At 64.6% G+C, this 19,718-nt stretch overlaps 1 protein-coding gene and 1 long non-coding RNA gene across 4 annotated transcripts in view; one reads left to right on the top strand and one right to left on the bottom strand.

The window, feature by feature from the left end:
* Window positions 1-16,816, bottom strand: part of PER2 (period circadian regulator 2) — a 35,014-nt gene extending 18,198 nt beyond the window's left edge. The window contains exons 1-7 of one of the 3 annotated variants that reach the window (XM_016144259.2): window positions 16,697-16,816; window positions 7,873-8,116; window positions 7,352-7,414; window positions 6,287-6,441; window positions 3,514-3,635; window positions 2,513-2,714; window positions 352-403 (exon numbers count right to left, since the gene is read on the bottom strand). In XM_016144259.2, coding sequence (XP_015999745.2) covers window positions 352-403; window positions 2,513-2,714; window positions 3,514-3,635; window positions 6,287-6,441; window positions 7,352-7,414; window positions 7,873-8,102 — 824 coding nt within the window. In that variant the 5' untranslated portion in view covers window positions 8,103-8,116; window positions 16,697-16,816. Of the gene's footprint in view, window positions 1-351; window positions 404-2,512; window positions 2,715-3,513; window positions 3,636-6,286; window positions 6,442-7,351; window positions 7,415-7,872; window positions 8,117-9,771; window positions 10,902-16,696 lie in introns of those variants that run through there. The other 2 variants (XM_016144260.2, XM_016144258.2) reach the window with 2 other exon arrangements.
* A 314-nt stretch (window positions 16,817-17,130) lies between these two features.
* On the top strand, window positions 17,131-18,694 carry LOC118613648. Its single transcript, XR_004955611.1, has 2 exons — window positions 17,131-17,452; window positions 17,617-18,694. It is a non-coding gene; the product is annotated as an uncharacterized LOC118613648 (long non-coding RNA).
* Window positions 18,695-19,718: the final 1,024 nt, after the last annotated feature.

The following is a 19,718-nucleotide window of genomic DNA, read 5'->3' as shown; positions in this document are numbered from 1 at the left end:
CCCGCACAACACGCACGTGAACCAAAGGCTGCGTGTTTTGGGGTCCTCACAGATGCGGGGTGTGCGCCTCTCTGGCCGCTCCCCCAGCTGACACTCCCCAGGAGCACTGTTTAAATCGCTCCCCTGCTGACCACGCCGTCACCGCCTCGTGTGCACGTGGACGTGCGTTCACGCCCTTCTTGGGACGTGGGTGGGGGTGGGGCGCGGTGCGGCAGGGCCCCCCGCAGCCCGCCCTGCCCTGCGCGAGCAGGCCCTGGGCGCTGCGCTGCTGCGCCTCCTCCACCCACACGAGCCGCTGCAGCTGGGAAGCCTGTCCGGTTCACGTGTAGGAAAACCAGCAACTGGGCTCACCTGACGCGGCAGAAGAAAGATTTCTCCTCTATGCATTCTTGAGTGAAAGAATCTAAAAGAAAAAGCCCAGAGTCACTCATCCGATCACACAACCAAGTGTGGGCAGCGCTCTGTACTTCTCCTAAGGAGAGTCGGGTGTGAACGCAGACTCACGCCAAGGCTTTGATTAGAGACCTCCCGTCACCGTTCTGCCTGCGGTGAAACACGTCTCATCAGCGTGGCCCGCACCAGGTCACGCGGGAGTCTGCCCCTTGTGAAGCGGTACACGATGCTGCCACGAACACGCCAGCGCACGAGCACGTTAACCCTGGAAGGCTGACCGACCGCCAGCAGTTTGGGATGTAAAACCCTAACCATTCCAGCCGGCACATCTGGGCGGCATTCGGTTCTAACGGAAGCAGCTCAGGGCGTTTCAAAGCTTACGTCAGTCCTTTTGCAAAGTGCTTACTTTGAAATTTTAGATGTTTAGTAGAAGCGTGAGGTCAGCTAGGCGACCTCATTGCAGGTAACAACAGAATTTTTTAAAAAGAAATCTTAAACTTTGATCTTGCACATAAAGTGTCCTCTACTCAAAAGAAACAAGGAAAAGCACACACGGCCTGACTAGGGGACACGACAGAAGCCACTGGCCTGGAGGGGCCCCGCGAAGCCAGCTGGGCCTCGTTCAAAGACTCAGTCCCAGGCATCAGGGGGGACTGTGCGCCCGCACGCAGCGTGACCCCTTCTGCACGGCAGCCTGGCCCTGGCCGTCCTCATCACGTGCCCTGCGAGCTGTGGTGATCCGACTGCACAGGCCTTGGGCTTGGATTTGGGGACAAAGTGGATGGCTCTGTATCTGAAACCCAAAGCCCAAAGCAAGCGTCCCCTCTTCCTGGGAGCCAGCCCTACGTCCACCTCCGAGCTGGGGGTCTGTCACCGCGAAGCTGCAGCTGCGACACCGCGGTGGTGACAGCGTGGGGCCGGCGGGCGTGTGACGGGCGCGGAAAAGCGGACTGATGAGCCACGGGCGAAACGGGGCGCAGTGTGGGTCAGGGGGCCAGGGCTGGCTCTGAGTCAGACCTCTGGCTGAGGCCGCGTCTGGCTGGGGGGCTCCTGGCCCCATTCGTTTTCCGTTCATCTCCCTCGGCTCCTCAGTGCGTCTGGCTTCAGTCAAGCTCAGCCCAGGGCAATCGGAGCCCACCGAGGAGCGAGGGCTCCGCCGGGTGCAGGAGGACAGATGGACGGGCGCTGCGGGGGGCCGGCACTGCCAGGGACAGGAACCAAAGGACTCACGCTTCAAAGGGGGCCTTCGCTGGCCCCCTGGTCACTGCGAGCATGGAGGGGCTGCGGGGAAGGCCTGAGCTGCTAGGGGCCCTCCCGTCTCCGGCGCCCGAAGCTGGGCCCCCACGCCATGGTTCTGCTGAGTCTTGCCTGGTTGTACCGTCCCCTCCTGCACCTACTATGTGCAAGGCCTGTGCTGGTCCCGGGGACAGCGTCCAAGCCTTCCAGACTCAGTGCTCCCAGCCACACTGGAGGAGGAGGACATGACGCACCACGGTCACCTGCACTCGCCTGGCTGTTGGGCTGACGGGGGTGGTGTGGGAAAGTCCGACAGACGTGCCCCAGGCCTCGGCCCAGGGCAATCTGGCACGGGCACAGGCCAGAGGCTGACACACGCATCGCTGGCTCTGGGGATGGGAAAGGCCGCAGCCCGGCGGCTGGGGTCTGGGAGACCGGGCTGGGGTGAGCCTGACTCGAGGCGGGTTGGACTGTGACGGCCCCACACACCACTGCCCCTGGCGTGAGCCCGGGAGGATGTCATGTCTGTCATGTCTGCGGTCACCAAGTTGCTCCCAAGGTGAGGAGCGCGTCTGCTGTCACTCTGCCACTGTCACGCCCCTCAGCAGGACGCGCAGGTGCGCCTCGGACCTCCCTGCACTCTGCAGACTCGGGTGAGCCCCAGCTCCTCAGACGCCTTTGCTCCCAGGAGGCCTGGCGTTTCCTAAGCTCCGGAAGGGCTTCCCTCTCTGAAATGCATAAGAAGCCTTTTTCTCCTCAACTCGTTCTGAGCAGGTTTTTCTCATTCGCCGTGGACGGGGAGGGCGGCCGCTGTGCTGGCCTCCGGCAGAGCTGGGGTGGGCGCGGGCCCCCCCCCCGCCGCGCGGCGCCCCCAGGCCCTCACCTGCGCCCCTGCAGACGCTCCAGGGCGGAAGCCGGCAGGGCGTGGTGGAGCTGTGGAACATGCCCACGTCGTGCGGCGCCAAGAACTCCACGAACTTGGCGTCCTGGAAGGCGTCGCTCTTACAGCGGAAGAGGGGGGCCACCTGGTCCGAGACGTACAGGATTTTCCCGGTGACCAGGGACACCGCCGCAGCAAACATGTCCTGGAAAGGAAGCACACGGCCCAGGTGAGGACGCAGCGGGAACCGGACGGGAGGGGCCAGGCTCGGCGGGCAGCCGGGAAGGGCATGTGGAGGGTCGGGGGAGCCCCTTGCGCCCGCCTCAGCCCTGCAGAACAACCCCCCTTTGCCCTCGCTCATATTGGGGTCCAGACGGGACTGAACCTAAAGAAGCATGTCAGGGTCCCACTGCTGGAGGAACCCGGCCGTGGGGACCCCGTGGGCGCCGTGCGTTTGGTCTTCCTGGGCGCAGAGGCTCTGCTGTCTGGGCCGGGCCGGGCTGTGAGGGGAAGGCGCTGTGGGCCTCGGGGACCCTCTGCGCCAGGGCGGCTGTGGGGGCCCTGGGGGGAGGAGTCGGGGAGGAGTGGGCGCCCCGCCCTCCAGGCCAGCTTTGCCCGCCCTGCTCTCTGTCACCGGGGACTGGGGACTCGGGGGTTGGGCCGACTCGCTCCCTCGCCCCAGATCTCCAAGGGCCCCCCACCTGTATGGGCCCCTTAGAAACACGTGAGCTTCAGAGTCTCACGAGCTGAGTTTGAAGCCCAGGGCACGAAGCCGACGGTCACATCGCGGTGCCCCCACCCCCTGCCGGCACCGCGCGGGGTTGAGGCGAGGTCGCAGGAGCAGGAAACAGCAGACGTCTACACCATGACTTCACTTTTTTTTTTTAAGGAAGGAAGTCACTTCCTGCGTCGACACTGCTGCTCTGGCCACCTGGCCGCCAGCTCGGCCGCATGGCCGCGGGCCTCGCGCCGGTGGGGGCAGGCCTGCACGGCGGGACACTCACCGCGTTCTTCAGGATGAACTCGGAGGCGGCGCGCGCGATCTCGCCCACGGTGCAGGAGGGCACGTCGGCGCCGCAGCCGTGGCTCTCGCTGGACACCAGCAGCTGGTAGTACTCCTCGCTGGCTGCGGGGGACACGGGGCGCGGGGTCCTGAGCTGGCCTCCGCGGAATGGAGGGGGCCGCGGGGGCTGTCTTGCTGGGACACGGACGGGACATCCACAGAGGAGGATGAGGCGGCGCGAACAGAAACCTCCGTGTTTTTTGGTTTTTGTTTTTTTACTGAAAATCAGGCCTTTTGACATAGGGAAGAGGCATAAAAACTACATGGGTTAAATATTAAACCGAGCGGAACGCAGAGCCTGCTACGTGCGGCCTGACATGGGAACGGCGGCCAGGCCAGACCACGGGGCGACCTCGGGACAGAGCACCGGCCTCGCAGAGTCGCTCAGACTGCGCGGCCCAGCAGGAAAGGGAAACGGGAAGACACACGCTTTCGGCTGCACCTTGCACTGAGTTCAAGAGAAACCCGACCACGCTTTCCACTCTTCGCTTCCCATAATCAGTAATTTTTCATGGAAAGTCAAAAGCACAAACTCCATTCCTCGAACACGTCCTCAGACACACGGGGTCGCAGTCCCCACTCTGAGGAGACCGCGCTGTCTGTGGAGCGCTGTTCCCTCCCTCATGAACCTCCCCACCCTAACGCTGGCTCACACTGAACCCTGTCCTGCGTGGAGTCGAGGACCCTCTCTCCAAGGACCAGGCTGAGACCCCGCTGGGGGGATCTGGCCGCCCTGCACTGCTGATCACAGGACTTTACAATGGTAACAGGCGCCACGGTAAATGACATGGCACAGGGTCCCACCCCGCGTGACGCACCGCGGCCCCACACAGGACGGCTGCGGCAGGCCTGGTCCGCCTCCCCGGGAGGCCTCGGCCGGGCCATCCGGCCGGAACTCACTGCTCAGGGGCGTGAGGCGTGAGAAGTGCCGCGTGGCACTGTTCGGAACGGGACTCGAAGACGAGGGCCGCTTGGGGAAGCCAGCGCCACAGCCAGCCCCGGCCGCGGGGGCTCAGGGAGGCCCCCGAAGGGCACGGGCAGCCCGCCCTCCCGCGCCGGTGCCGCTCCCCCCGCCCCGCCTCGCCGGCGAGCAGCACCCCCACCCCCGCCCCGCGACCGCTGTGGGACGTGAGAAGGCGTGGGCGGCGTCTGAAGCAAGGCTTTCGCCGTGGCCATCGAACCCCCGATAGGGACAAGCCTCACCCGGACCGCGTGCCGTGCCCTGAGACAGTCACCGACGGTGACGGACTTGAGCCACCGTTTCGCCGCGTCTCTGCCTTCAAGGCTTTCTGTCCCACGCGCGTTTCTGACCGCGCCGGCCAGCGGGACCACGCGCCGCATGGACCAGGGCGCGGTGGCCGGGACGGGGCCCGCACGTCTGCCCGAGGTGATGCTCGTTTTCCTTCCATCTCAGCTCGCTCATCACAACGAACCCAAACGGCTAAGCGACTCCTCACAGTGCAGGACTGGCGGTCTCCACGGAGACAAGGGAGGGACCCCCGGGCGCCTGCCACTCTCAGACTCTCAGGCCAGCTCCGCACACGCGCGCCTGCCCCACCTGTCTGCTGCTTCTCCAAGCACGGGGCGGGGGCGGGGCGGGCGGCGCGGAGAGGGTAGGAGGCTGGAAGGGCCCGTCCCGTCCGCGGCGCAGAGTGCGAGGCTGGGCCGCACGCCCCGGACATGCGGGCCCCGCGCAGCCACGGCGCCCTCGACGGCCCCGCGCAGGGCCCCCGCCTGCGCTCCCGGCTCAGGCGGTTGGAGGAACCGCACACCCAGCAGTGCGGTCCTCGCCCTTCTGGAGACAGAGGCGCCTGCAGCGACCTGCGACCCAGGACACGGGCCTCGGCCTGGTGGCAGGTCTGGTCACAGAAGCCACTGGAAGAAGACCAGACTCTGCTGGAAGCTCTGTGAGGGGCTTGCAGACAACCGAGACGGAGGGTCTGAGCCAAGTGACGTGGCCGTTCTGGAGGTCACAGGGTTTGTTCACAGGTGGCTGCCTCTGTGCAGGTTTCTGCAATGCATCCTCAGACAGAAGCCTCCAGCAGTCCACTGACCAGCGCTAAACTCTCTGACCTGTTCTGCCGCCTAATGACAAAGTCCAAACTCATCCGCGGACGGCCAGACGCAGAGTGGGGTTACCGTGGGCTGTGTTGGAGGGGGCCTCTGCCCTGCCGGTCCAAAGAGCATGGCGGGGCGTCCACACATTTCAACAGAAGGGAGCTGCCTGGGGTCTTGAACCGAGAAGCCCTGACCACTGCCCCCAGAGGGTGAGCGCTGGCCGCTCCCTCCCTACCTCTCTCCACGTTACCCCTGGGAGAGGGGCGGCAGGCCCTCAGCCCTCAGCGCAAGGCTGGGGGCGTTTCACTTCCGTTCCCTCGGAGCTGCTCACGGGGCCATGCCCACCGCAGGGCCTCCGGAGCCTGGAAGATGCTGCACCCCGACACGTGACTGCCCCGGCCCAGAGCACAGAGGTTTCGTGTTGTGAATACGTTTCTTTCATAAGCTGGTTTTCTGCTACTTTACTTTTTCCTCTAAAAGTCAAGTGCAAACCCCCAACGGACTGAGGCTCCCACCCGCGGCAGCTTCACGAGCCTCCTCGACCCCCCTGTGCTGCGCGGGGCCTGAGCGGCAGGTGCCGGCACAGTCCGAGCTGTATTTTGCGGGGACCTGGAACCCCCTGCCACGGGTCGGAACGAACGTGTGTGCGGACTTACCCCTCACTTGCTTCACGCTCCTCAGGGCGTACTTCAGCGTGGCCAACGTGCTGGCCTTTCCCTTGGCCCTCCGGTCTGCGGGGAGGTGGACCTTCAGCTCCTTGAGCGTTTTGATCAGCTCCTTGTGCGTGTCCGCCTTGGCGGACTGCTCGCTGCTGCGGGGCGGAGGGCGGCAGTCAGTGCCCTCCGCGGGGACGCGTGGCTCCGGTCACGCTCCCCAGCCGGGGCGCACTTCCGTGCGCGGTGCTCTGTGGGCGCTGCCCGAGGGGAGCGGCGTCCCTGGCCTTCCCAGCGCAGGCCAGCAGGAACCGTGCCAGCTGTGACAACCAAAAGTGTCCCCAGACACCTGTCTCTTGGGGGGAGAAGAATTGTCTGGGGCTGAGAACCGGTGCTCTAAGCCGGGTACGGGGTGAGAAGCACCCCCAGCCGGGTTCTTCCCTGCGTGGGTGCGACCTGCGTGGTGCCGGCGAGGCCAGCGGGGTGCCCTGCAGTCTGCTGAGTGGACCGCAGCGCCGCGCTGAGCCTCAGGGAGAAGAGCCTCGAGCGATGGCGACCACAGAGCACAGGCGTGACTTCCTGCGGCGTGGACGCGAACGGCGAGCACGGGAAGACCCGAGAGACCTACAGAGGGGCCTTCGTTCTAAGGGGGACGGCGGGGCGGGTGGCGCTCGCTGAGGGAGACGGGCCTGCTCAGAGCGGGGGGCGCAGGCAGAACGGTGGGAAGCAGGTGGCAGAGAGGGCAGAGTGCCCCGGCCCGGGCTGGAGGCTGGGGCAGCTCCAGGGCTGAGGCGGACATGTCTGCGGACAGGAAGTCAAGGCTACACTTGCTGCTAATACCTAAAAACAGTGCAGAATGTTCCAGATAGACATATGCAGAAGGTGGACAAGGTCTGCTTGGATCCAGAGCAACGCTCCGAGGGGCCCTTGGGGACAGTTGGTGTCGGGAAGGGCGTGGCTGGTCCACAATGGAGATGGTCACGCGGACTAACAGGAAGCTTGGAAAACACCCTAGCGCCCCGACACCTGACCTCCAGTAACAAAATTAGTGGTTCAAACTGGCCTTACCTGCAGCCGCTCGTCGAGGGGTTGTGGTCAGCCTTCGCCATCATCAGGCTAAAGGCGTCAGGACTGCGAGAACAAGAACAGAGACAGAGTCAGAGGACGGCGTGCGGGCCACTCTCCCCCGGCCGGCCAGGGCGACCGGCGCGACCGCAGGGCAGTCGGAGTGCGAGGCTGAGGTGTGGCCGCAACACGAGACCTTCCGACCCCAGGGCGCCGGGCACGGGGCAGGGCGCCAGCGCCGCAGGGGCCGCCCCGTGCCCTGCGCACCCCGCCGGCCTCCCTGGCGGGCCCGCTCTGGCTCCCACCGCCCCGCCACTGATCCGCGGTGCCCAGGGCTGCAGAGCGGACGGCGGCGTCACTGCGAGGCAGGACAGCCCGGTAAACGTTATTCTGAGTTACTGAGATTCTCAAAATCTTGAAAACGCTGATCGTCACGATTTCAAGGGGGCAAAGCCGTCGCGGCGCAGGGCCGAGGCAGCGAGGACCCCCCACCCGCAGCCCCACGGGGCCGGCGGCGGGCCCACCTCTGGCGGGCGGCGGGCGGCTCCACCTGCATCCCCAGCTCCTTGCCGCTGTCGTCACAGTCGCTGCCCTGCAGCTCCCGCCCCGTGGAGCAGTTTTCGTTGGCTTCATTTCCACTCGAGCCGCTGCCCATGTCCACGTCCTCCTGGAGCGGGGCCGGGCCGGGCGTGGGCTCCACGGGCTCCTGGGGGGGGCTCCTGGGGCTGGGGGCAAACCCAGCAAACCCTTTCATGTCGGCTCCGTAAGCTGGCAAAGGAGGGAACTGGCGTCAGCCTGTAGTGCGGGCACCTAGCGCGCCCACCACCCGGCCACCCGGCTCTGCCCACGCCCCGCCGAGCGCGCGGCGGTGGTCGGCGTCCCGCGTGGATTCTCGCTCCTTTTCTCACTGAGCCCCCGCCTGCCACCGGGCAGGAGGGCGGCTGGGTTGGGCCGCACTGCCCCCCGCGGCGGGCTGCTGATGGCCTGTGCGGGAGGCGGCGGGAGTGTGGGTGCACGGCACCCGGCACGTGGGGCCTCCGGGAGAGACACAGTCCCACGGGACGGCTGGCAGGGCCTGGGACCCTGCATTTCATGTAGGTCAGAAGCCTCACGCATCACATGGTACGGGGGACCCCAACTCAGGCCGTGGGCCTGGAATGAGGATGTAAGTGGGGGAGGCTTTGGGGAGAGAGGGGGTGTGGGCAGAGCGGCAGGGAGCATGAGGGGTCCAGGGCTGGGCAGTTCTGGCGCTCAGCAAGGAGGTGTGAACGGGGAGCAGAGGGCCGCGGTGTGGCCCACAGGACCGGCTTTAGAACAGCGCCCCGAGGCTTCTGCACTAGCCCTGGAAGAGCCAACGCGGGATGGGCCAGGACCCTGTGTGGGAGGGGGCTCACAGGAGCCGGAGGACAGGGAGGCTTAGCGGTCGCGGGGGGCGAGGAGGCCCCGGAAGGCCGTCTCCTGCGCAGACCAGAGAGTGTCTGGTGAGGGCAGGACACGAGAGGGTGCGGTCAGGACTAGGGCCCAGCGAAGCTGTGGGGCCCCGCTGCTGAGGGCAGGGAGGGGGCAGCCGCTCCCGGCCTGGGCCTGGCCTGCGGGGGGCAGGAGGGGGCCCCGGAAAGCGGAGGGACCCGGACAGCTGCAGCCGGCGGCGCGGGCCAGGCTGCTCCTGCCTCCTGACTGCAGAAGTCGGGAAGTCAGAGCGCCGGCCCTGGGCGCCGGGTGGGGGGGGGGGCACATCCGAAGGGCCCAGGCGGCGGTGCCTTCACGGGGGGAGAGGGAGGCGTCCCCAGAAGGCAGAATGTGCCCCACGGCCAGCGTCCATGTGCTCACAGAAACAGGCCAGAAGCCGGCAGCCGTGGCCTCCGGTCGTGCTGACGGCTGCCGCTTATCAATATCCCGAACCGCAGACACCGCGTTAAGGGCCTGACGCCCGGCATTTCACGTGACGCTCATCGCCACTGTTCATACGGCACGTGGGACGCCCTTCTGGGTTCCAGCGTCCGGCTGAGAAAACAGGTAGGTGCCTTGCCTGAAGCCACCCAGCAGCAGGTGACGGCACTGGAGTCCCCTGAAGACTGAGACTCACGGAGGATCCGAGCGCAGTAGTCTTTGGAGAACAGCAGGTCTGATGAGACCTTGTATTGTTCTCACACCGACAAAGAGATGAGAACCAACACCTGGCTTTTGAAAAGACTCAGCGGAGACGGAGGGACACAGGCTCCGCGGCGTGGCGCTCAGGACCGGCTTTAGAGCAGCGCCCGCGCTGCGCCGCAGATCAAAGCCGAGAGGGCAGACTGAGCGAACGGGCGAGGGAGGGAGAGTGGAGGCCGCAGAGGAAGGAGCCACATGAGAAGAGAAATTAGGAAGATGAAGTCCAGAGCCAGCGACGACGACGGCTCCGTGGCTGGGCCCGCGACGCTGACCTGCGGGGAGCAGCTCTTTCTGGAAAAGACACCAGGCCGTGGGACTGGCAGCGTCACGAAAGGCGCACGCGCAGAAAGCCGCCCTGGCTGAAGACGCGGCTGTGCGCGCCCACCCAAGGGCTCCCTGGGTGGCAGGCAAAGCGGCCTGATGGGTGTCCGGGCTTAGCGGCATGCGGTGGAAAAGGCTGTTTTCAAGGAGGAAGAAAATTCTGCCTGCATCCAAACAGGAAACACGAACAGGTCACCCACAGAGGACCGAAAGCCCCGCTGGCCTTGGGCAGCTCCGCTGTGATGTGACCACGTTGCGGCGTGAGGAGGAGGGAGACCCCGGCGGAGGGCACACGCCCACGAGGTGTGAGGCGGCTGCTGCCTATCCACACCCCCAATGACAGAGCCCAAAGCGCCAGCACAGACCAGCGCAAGGCGGGAAGAGAACCGGCAAGTCTACCGCTTGGTCTTTTTAAGCGTTTCCCAGAAGTTCTAGCCAAGTCAAGGAGAGAATGAAAGTGATCCTTCTGGGACTAGAGACCAAAGGTTAAGAATGGGCTAGTCCCACAGAGAGAAGGACCGACAATCTGCCGACTCCCTCGTCAGCAGGGAGGCTGGCGGCGTCCCAGCTGGGGCACCCCATCTGCTAAGGCCACCCGGGCCAGGTGCCAGCCTCAACTTCCAAACTTGGCCCCGGCCTTTCCCTGGCCACACGATCCACAGAGCAGCAAGCGCGATGCTCTCCCCACCGGCTCCGAGCAAGGCCTCCCGGCCGCCTGCTGTCAGCCCCTGCCGAGGCTGCCCCCTTGGTCCAGCCACTGCTCCCCAGAGACTTGGAACTTGCTGCTCCCCTGTGCACACAGCACCGCCTTCTCCCCTGCCGGCTCTGCACCCCCTCCCGGCTTTGCCTCCTCCACTGCCACACTGGACTCCACACCAGCGCTGCACTCCGATGGTTGCTGGCTGTAACCCCAGGGCTTGGCCCTCGAGGCCGAATGCGTAAAGCTGGGGCATCTGCACCAGGGAGCACTATGCACCCATCAAAAAGAGGGAGGCCAGACTCTGACGTGGGAAGATGCCAGGTCCTAAAAGAGCTGGTGGGAGAGCAACGCCAAGACGGGAGACGGCGCTTGGGCAGGGCTCGCGCTGGGGGTGCCCGCTGTGTGCCCGGCAGGGGACGCGTGTGCATCGCGCACGGTGCCGACGGCGGGTGCTGGGGCGGAGGACCGGACAGACGCCCTCCCGCCCTTGCGGAGCTCGCGCTCCAGGGCGGACAGCGGGCCGCCAGCGAGGCAGCGGAAGACGGCGCACAGAGTGCGGCTAGTGCCGGCAGAAAGGCAGAGGCGGCCTGGGAGGGCGTGGGAGGGGCCGGGCGTGAAGCTTCAGGGAGCGGGGCCAGGGAAGGCTGCGCCTAGGGCACAGGCGACAGCTGACCTCGCCCCCGAGCCCCTGCGCGTCACGTGGGTGCGGAGCCCCGCAGCCTCGCTGTCCGCAGCCCTGGAGCCACCTGCTCCCCAGCCGCTGCCGGGCACACGCCCCGCGGTCCTCCTCGCTTCACGCCTGAGGCCACCAGGAGTCTCTGGCTCGGCTGGCCACGGGTGGCCTTGAACGAGGTGCCACACCATGGGGCGGGCCTGTGCGTCTCCAACTACTGCCAAGGCTGGCGAAGCAACGGGGCCAGGGGACCGGGCAGCCCCGGGGGGAACTACGACCACGGTGAGCGGAGAGAGGAGGGGCCAGGCGGCGAGTCCGCTCTCCCCGGACGACCTGCGCTGGAGCTTTTCTCTCCTCCCTCCCTCCCTCCCTCGGTTCGTTCTTCTTCTGACAGTCTTTCAGATGAGGTCTCGAGGGGCTCGGCGACCTGCCCGGGGTCTGCGAGAGGCATGTTAGGGTGTCGTCTGGTGTGAGCGCCCGGGCCTTCCCGTCCTCGCTGCCCTTCCCGCACCCCCCGGCAAAGCGTAAGCTCCTGCCCAGACCCCGCCTGTGAGAGGACCCGAACCAACGCCCCGCTGCCCAGCACCGGGTCACGGGCGGCCGCCCGCCACACGCTGACGCCCACTTCCACGGAGGAGCGTCCTCGCGCCTGGGGCTCAGGCCATCGAGGCAGCACCCGGCGGAAGCGCCGTCTGTCCAAGCTGGGCTTTTGTCCCCCTCCACCCCCCCCCCCATTATTCTTTACCACTTGTGAGGAAAACTCTGAGTGTAGAGAACGTAGAGTGGAGAGGGTGACCCCCCCCCAGGCCACCTCTGCCTTTCTGCTGGCACTGGGCACTGGCGGTGACCTCTCGTCACCTGCCGCCTCCCCCGGAACGTGCGCTCCGTGGGCGCGGACTGCACAGACGGGGGGAGCGAGCCGGGCCGAGGCTGCAGGACGAGTCCGCTGGGCGGGAGACAGCAGGCGCAAAGGTCCTGAGGCAGGGGGTTCGGGGAAGATGGTCGCGTCTGGGGTCTGGAGCGGAAGGGCCAGGCGAGGCGGGAGGCCGGTTGCAGTGTGCCGGCACAGCCAGACCCGCCCGTCGCGGCTGGGGCCGGACTCCGGCTCCATTCTGTGTGCTTGAGGAACGCGGAGTGTCCCGCGCAAGCTGCAGCTCACACTTCACGGCATTGCAGAGCGGCGGTCAGGTGGCACCAGGGCCCCTCAGGGGCTCTCGCTGCGGCTCAGCGGAATTGCCAAGGGGCCATCTGCGGGCCAAGGGCGTCCCCATCCCCGCTGCCCCAATGCCCCGGCCCCGCCCGGGTCACCCTGCAGCCCTCCCCCGATGTGCACCCGGCTCCTCCTGCTGAGGGAACTGTGGAGGCCACGCGGTTAAGTGAGCAGCCCCGGGCCACAGGGGCTGCAGGGGGCCCGCCACTTCCCGCCCCCGTGACCTTCGGCCAGTTCCCCAGCCGCCCGCACCTTATTCCTCAGGTCAGGATGGGGCATCAGCAGCACCTGCCTCCTGCGGGATGGGGGGGGCGGGGATGACGTGGCCCGTGCACGGTGTCTGGAACACAGCCGGTGTCCCACAGGCTGGCTTTATCCTCACTGCCAACCACTCGGCAACACCGACGAGGCTGCAGAAGCAACTTTTTGAGCCGCCTCTGGCTTACACTCAAAGGACCAAGAGCTCGCTGGCCACCCCCAGCACAGGCACAAGACATCCCAGGAAGGAGCGACCACGCACGCCCCGCCGGGCACGCCCTGGGGCTCCGCGCGGCCCCTCGCTGCAGCTCCCGGCTTTGACCTTCCCAGTCCCTGGGAGTCTGTCTGAGCAGGACTCGCTGAGTGTGCGTCACAAGGCCACCCGAGGTGGAAGAAGGTCCGCGAGCATGGCAGAAGTGTGAAGCAACAAACCCAACCACGTCCCCCAAAACTTCACGTTCTAGAAAACGCGCCCTCAGCACTGGCAGTTCCAATGGGCTGACCTCATGTTGCCAAGTCGGCAAAAGCGCCGCGCCGCGAGAGTGGACTTTGCCTCCTGCTCGCCACAGACGTCTGTGTAGCCGCTCCCGCCAGCCCGGGGTTCCCCGCCCCCCAACCCTGTGCGGGCGGGGCTCTTGGCCTGGGGCACAGGGGAGGAAAGGAAAGGACGGCTGGGCTGCAAAGGGGCTGTCGGGGGAGCCAGGCGCTCTGGGCACGAGGCCCCAGGCCCCCCTCGCAGACGTCCACACGCTGCCCCCGTCTGTGGAGAGCGGTCACACCGCAGGACGAAGGACAGGAGCGAAGCTTGGGGCCCCAAGGAGCTCGTAATTTGGCCACACCTTCAGTAGCATGGGCTGCCTCCCCTTCCCTCCCTGCCCATCCCCCGCTCAGCCAGAGGAACGTTTAGAAAGTGCTGGAAGGGGGGGACGGGGCGGGGCCAGGAGCTGAAACTGTTGGAGCTGGCCCGAGGGCTCATGGGGGGTCATCACCCTCTCTCCTCTACCTTCGCACATTCAGAGTTTCCATCACAAACGGTTAAACGGGGGGGAGAGGGGGACAGAAGCACAGCCTGGACAGACAGCATTCCCACTGTGCGCTGCCACCGCCCCGCCCCGTGACGGCCTCTCCCACGCGATGCCCTGAGCCCACGGGAGAAGGACATTCCTGCGTGGAAATGGGAAGTCAGCGTACAGCGGGCCACTGAAGGCAATCAAGTGTTTGGAAGTGAAGCGTCGGATACGTACAGAGAAGTCCCAAATCATAAGGTCACAGCATGACGTGTGTCCACAGAGGGAGCACCCACGTCCCTAGCCCCCGACTCCGGAGGCGGAGAGCTGGCAGCTCGGCAGAGGCCCCTGGTGGCCCCCCAGCCCCCGCCCAGCCTGCCCTCTCACAGGCCGGCTCATTCTGCCCGAATCTGCACTTTATGTAACAGCTCTCAGCCTGCACTCCACGTCCGCGAGCGGGCGGTGTTTTACAACCCCAGATATCACAGCGCAGTCGCTTCTTCCTGGTAGGAGCCAAGTCCTCGAGGCCAGCCCACTGTAATCGGGAGAAAATGTTTGTCCTGCTAAATAAACACCACGCTCTCCATGACGACGCTGGGTAACTGAGGAAAATGTGGCCGCGGCCCTCCAAACATGGGAGGGAGGGGGCCGGGAGCGGCATGTCTGGGCTTCGCACGGGGCCTCTCCGGGACCGGGCTCTGCCTTTTAACACCTCAGACACTGAGCGGCCGGATTTAAACAACGATGATGCAAAACTCCCAGCTTCTTGGCTTCAGAGTTCAGGGAGCCGGCCACTCCGGGGCCTGTGAACACCGAGCTGTCCTTATTTCTGTCACGCTCCGTCTGTTACCCAGGCGGAGTTCTACACACCCTCAAGGCCCCCAGGGTGGGAGCCTGCTCCTCCTTCAGCATGGCCAGAGGCCTTGACCCCCAGCCATGACTGCTGACTGCTCACCTGGTCCCTCACTGCTATTTGCTCTAGACTTGGAAATACAGCAACCAACTTGCTGCACGTGCATACAAGGAGCACAAAGAGCGGACAGAGGTCCCCTCAGGACCCCCAGGGCCCCGGCCGGGTGCTCAGGCGCCCAGCTTTCCGCCAGGGAGGGGTGCAGAGCGTCCGCACAGCATCGTTAGGTGTTTCTAGTTCTGCTGAAGACGGTAGTTTTCAGCGTCACTCGTTTCTTTTGACTAAACGCTGGGCGGTCCAGCCGGCCACTCAATGGCCCCATGGAGCCTGGGGTTTGCTGAGGCCCAGGGAAGTTACACCATCGTCTAAAAGCAGGGGCTTGTCCCCCAGGATTTTCTGAAAGTTAAGTGTGTGACTGAGAAATAGCACAAATGAAAGGCACCTTTCCTATTTCCTTGTAAGCGGGCAGACGTGCCTCATGGGGACATGCCTCACAGAGCAACCCCAGGTGGCCCGAAGGCAAGAGTGTGCCTAGGAATTGACACCAGCCTCCATCGCCTAATCTGAGTCCCTCTGTACGGATGAGGAAACTGAGGCCTGAAACAGGGGGGGGCTGAGTCACCCAGCAGCAGCCGCTGGCTGGCAGAGAGGCTCCCCCTCGCCCCCCCAGCACCCCAGCCTCCACAGAAAGCCAGGGCTGCGTTAGCGCTGTGCCAGTGAATAACACCCCGATGACGGCGACAGATAACTGTGAACACCCACGACACCATCCTGTGTTGGCATATCACGTAGCTTCCATTTAAAAATAAGTAGTCGAGAAGTCCCTTTCTCATGTCACCCAGGCACCTTATGAAAAGTGATTAGCCTCATATTTAAAGACTCGATTACCAATGAAAGCCTTCGGGTAGAGCCGTTCCGTTCTCAGCCAAACCTGGCCCGGGCCCGGGCCCCGGGTCAGGGAAGGGGCACCTCTGCTCTGCAGCCAGGGAGAAGCCAGGGGCCCCGCTGTGTCTGCCTGGGGTTGGCGGAGGCGGGGTGAGAGGTGCTCATGGGGGCTTCTGCCATTGTGCTGGGGCCCCTTCCCCCAAATTCCAGCCTACTCAGGATTCGGGCCTTCACAGAACCTCAGGAGCTCACCCCGACCCAGATCAAGACCCTCAGGATAATGGGAAGACCCTGCAGACACCCTGAACTCAGGCCCGGCCCTGCCACGGTGTATGCCAGCAGGTGTCTGGGCCCCGGGTTCCCCCTCTGTCAAGCTAAGAGGTCATCCTGGATGGTTTCCAGGGCGCCTTCTGGATCCGTTGTTCTGTGAGTATGAATCAGCTTCCCAAACTGGTTTCTTCTGTGTAGGTTACAGAAACCGTGGCAACCGAGTTGTCACCCCTTACCCTGGCCTTCCTGGATGGCTTAGCAGGCTGCTGTGTGGCCCCTGGTCCACGTCTGGGGCTTGGCAGCCAAAAGACACCCCAGAAAGGTGGTTTAATCACTGTTAACACAAACTGGGACCCCTTCTACCCAACCTAGGGTGAGAGAATAAGTACAGGGGGCCCAGGGTGGGCCCGGGCGTGAACATAAGGTGGGGCCTTCCTGCCACTCTGCTCACACACCCAAGGGGACCCATGGGCGGGCCACACTGGGCTCTAGACCAGTGCCCAGCAGTGATCCTTCCCAGCTGGGGACTGGGCTCTCTAGCCTCAGGGCAGGCAGCCGGCACCCCCAGGGGCTCTCCGTGTTCCCAGGGACAGCCGCGGTGCCCCGTGGCCGCCTTGGCCCCCCGCCCCCTCCCTTTAGGGGAGGGAGGGCGCCTTTAACAACTGGTCTGGAGTCACTCAGCAGCTCTCTGAGCGCGGGGAACCCCTGAGAACCTCAGTTTCTTGATCTGCGAAATGGGGAGAACGGTTTCAAGCTGAGAAGGAGCGGAAGGGCCCAGGAAACTCGGTCGGCGCCTCGGTGGGCCGGAGCAACGGCCGCCGTGGCCCGGAGCCCGGCCGCCGGAGCCTGGACCCGCCCGCCCGAGGCCCGCGCCGGCCGGGGCGGTTACGTAACCGGCGAGCCAGGCGCCGGGCGGCAGTGGGCGTCCCAGCCCGGCGCCGGTGCTCCCCGCCGCGCACTCACCTGGCCTGTCCGCGTCCTCGCCTGTCCGCCGGCGCGTCCGCGCTCCGGCCGCGCTCCGTCCGCCGACCCCGCGCGTGGCCGCAGCCGCCGAGAGCAGCGCGTAGACAGCCGGGCCGCTCGCCTCCGCCGCCGCCGCTGACGAGCCGCTGTCACATAGTGGAAAACGTGACCGCGCGTGCCGCGCCCGCCCCCGGCGCCCTCCATTGGCCGCGGAGCTGCCTTATTTGCATACCAGGGAGTCGGGCCTGCGAGCGCCGCGCGTCCATTGGCCGCGGTGCCCGTCACTCTCTTTACATAAGACGCACATGGAACTCCATGTTCACCGCGTCGGTTCCTCAATGAAGACGCGGCGCGCTCGTGCCCCCCTGCTCGTCCTCCTGAGTGGTCCCTTCCACTTCCGGCCTCGGCGCCTTCCATTCAAGACGGCTCGCGTCCGGCGGCTCGGGGAGCCCAGAGTGGCGCGTACCACCGCGGGCTGGGGGAGCGGGGCGCGGGGCGCGGGGCGCGGACCCGCTCCTGCGCTCCCAGCCTTGTCCGCCCCGCAGACGGACTCCCGCGGAAGCCCAGGCCCCGGAGGCCGCCACCATCGGCGACAGGCCGGAGGCGCGTCTCTGGCGGACATCTTTCATTCACACATTCACATTCATGCATTTGCCCGCTCTTATTCATTCACTGCTAGGCAACGAAGCCGCCCAGGGGACCAAAGCTGGCCGGCCCTGTAGGAGCTCCCGGCACACGCCCACCTAGGCCACCGAGGTTAGCATTTGTCCCAGATCTGCCAGGACGGTCAGCTTCCAAGTGGCCTTTCTTATTTTCGAGATCATGTGTCCAATTTTAGGTTCAAGAAATAGGATAACTTTTACTATGGGTGGTACAAATGAAATAAACGATTTTGTCCCTGCCCCCAACCACATCATTAGGCACAAAGGACTTGAGAAGAGAACTTAATCAAACGCCGAATTGGGCATCGCGGATCATAAGACCGGAGGCTTCATGCTGGAGGCAGCACCTGAAGAGTTGGGAACGGCGGCACAAGCCACAGAGACCCAGGAGCTGGGGGCCTGGGACAGAGCACCGTGCCCTGGAGCGCCTCGGCTGAGCCCACCTGTTCTTTCAGTAAACATCGTTTGAGGGGTCAAATTCCCAGGCTGTTGTCTAAGGTGCTGAGAGAGACCAGCTGGAGGGTGAGACGTCGTTTGGACATGGAACAGCATGCAGGCTCGGAGGCAGCTCAGCTGCAGCAGGCTCTGAAACACAGGGTCCGATAGGGGAGGCGAGGCTGGCAGGGCTCTGTGGGGCTGAGGGGGCACGAGCTCGCCAAGAAGCTGGTGCCTGTAGCATCTCCCTCCAAGAGACCTGTTCTTCCCCGGGCTCTCCTGAGGACCAGGGCTGGGAAGGTAGGAAGATCTCGTAGCCTGCAGGCAAACTAAGCCGCCAGTTCCTGAAGCCAAACGCACATTTAGGAATCCCTGCATGCCAGCCACCTCTCTCTCTTTCTGACGAGGTATGTTTGCAACTGCCCCAGGTGCAAACGGGGCAAATGCCAAGTTCATCGGGGCAAGGCTTCCCACATAAGCCCTGGAGGTCTGCTGTGTGGCTCACACTCACTGTGAGAGGGTCCCTTCCTGTTTCTCTGACAAGGACACCTGGACACACTCCCCGCCTCCCTCCCTCACTCTCTCTCTCTCTCTCTCTCTCACACACACACACACACACACACACACACACACACACCCCAAGCAAATCCAGGCTCAGCTGCACGGACACACCCCAAAACCCTTTGTTTCTTCATACTCATTGACGTCAATGCTGAGCTCCATTGTTCCGGAAACAAGAGTAAACAGACAGCTCATCCACACGGACAGACATTCTCCTGTTCAACCTGCCCTGGCCTCGCTCCACATTCAGTCTGCAGCCTAATGTCACATTTCCACCCTAAATTTAGCCTTTTCTGTGTTGATGCTGAAAATATTGAAATCAACTATTTTAGAAAGTAAATGTTGTGGCCTCTAGAATTCTTCGGAACTAATCTATTTTCAGTATCTCACAGCTAGTTTTTCCTTCTCGCCGTTGGAAACTTTCACGCACTCCCCAGGCGTTTATCGGCACCTGGGCATGAGGGGTATGCAAACAATGGTTTCATTGGCTCCTTCGCTTGTCGGGAGTCTGGAAATGAGGCAGGTTGGGCAGCAATTTCGTCTAAGTTGGGGTGTAAGTCCTGGGAGAACAGGACAGACCAGCGCAGACGCAGGTCAATAGGAGAATGCCCCAGGCCAATGTGGTCAGCCTGCACTGATCTGGAAATGTCTTAGAATTAGCTGTCGCCTCTAGCACGGAGCTCCCGGCCAGGCAGATTGCCGTTGGCACTGGGGGAGGCAGGCTGGCAAGAAGGAAGTCTGGGGGAGGGGGTGGTGAGCCAGGTCCCCAGCTGCCCGAGGAATGTTCTCCTGGGAGGAGCTGGCCTCTGGCCTCAGCCTTCGCTCTGCCTCCCAGCCGAAGGGCTGCTCTGTGCCTGTCCCCAGTCTATTTCCTTCCACTGCCCTCTTTCCTCCAGGGGCCTGGCCTGAGTGAGCCCTGCCTGCCTGTGCCTGGGCCCTACCTGGCAGGTCTCCGTGCACTTGGGCCTCCATGCCCTTGTCAGGCCGCTAGCTGGCTCCGTCACTCACTCATGTACTCAATCAGCCGGCTGTTTCCTGGCAACGACTATGTGACAGGCATTGAGCTGGCCACTGTTTCCTCTTCTTGGGGATCACATGGCTTGTGTGGGTCCACAGCTGGGGGGCAGTGTACCCTCTCTAAGGAGACAGAGGGGACACCGTCGGTCTTGTCCTCCAGCTGTAGAGCCCCCTTCCTGGATCCAGGGCCATTCGAGATGACAAGGCCTGACTCTGAGCCTCACCCTCCAGCCCCCCTCACCCCTGCCGCTGGTGCACAGCGGCTCAACGCACCTGCCCGGAGCGGGGCCCAGTGGCAGCCCCTGGCAGGCTGCCCTCAGCCAGCTCTCAGAGGTGCACCCACAGGC

This window comes from Rousettus aegyptiacus, unplaced genomic scaffold (assembly GCF_014176215.1).
Source record: "Rousettus aegyptiacus isolate mRouAeg1 unplaced genomic scaffold, mRouAeg1.p scaffold_m13_p_2, whole genome shotgun sequence".
NCBI classification, from domain to species: domain Eukaryota; kingdom Metazoa; phylum Chordata; class Mammalia; order Chiroptera; family Pteropodidae; genus Rousettus; species Rousettus aegyptiacus.
Note: the sequence above shows the minus strand (reverse complement) of the source record. Positions and strands in the feature narration are given on the sequence as shown.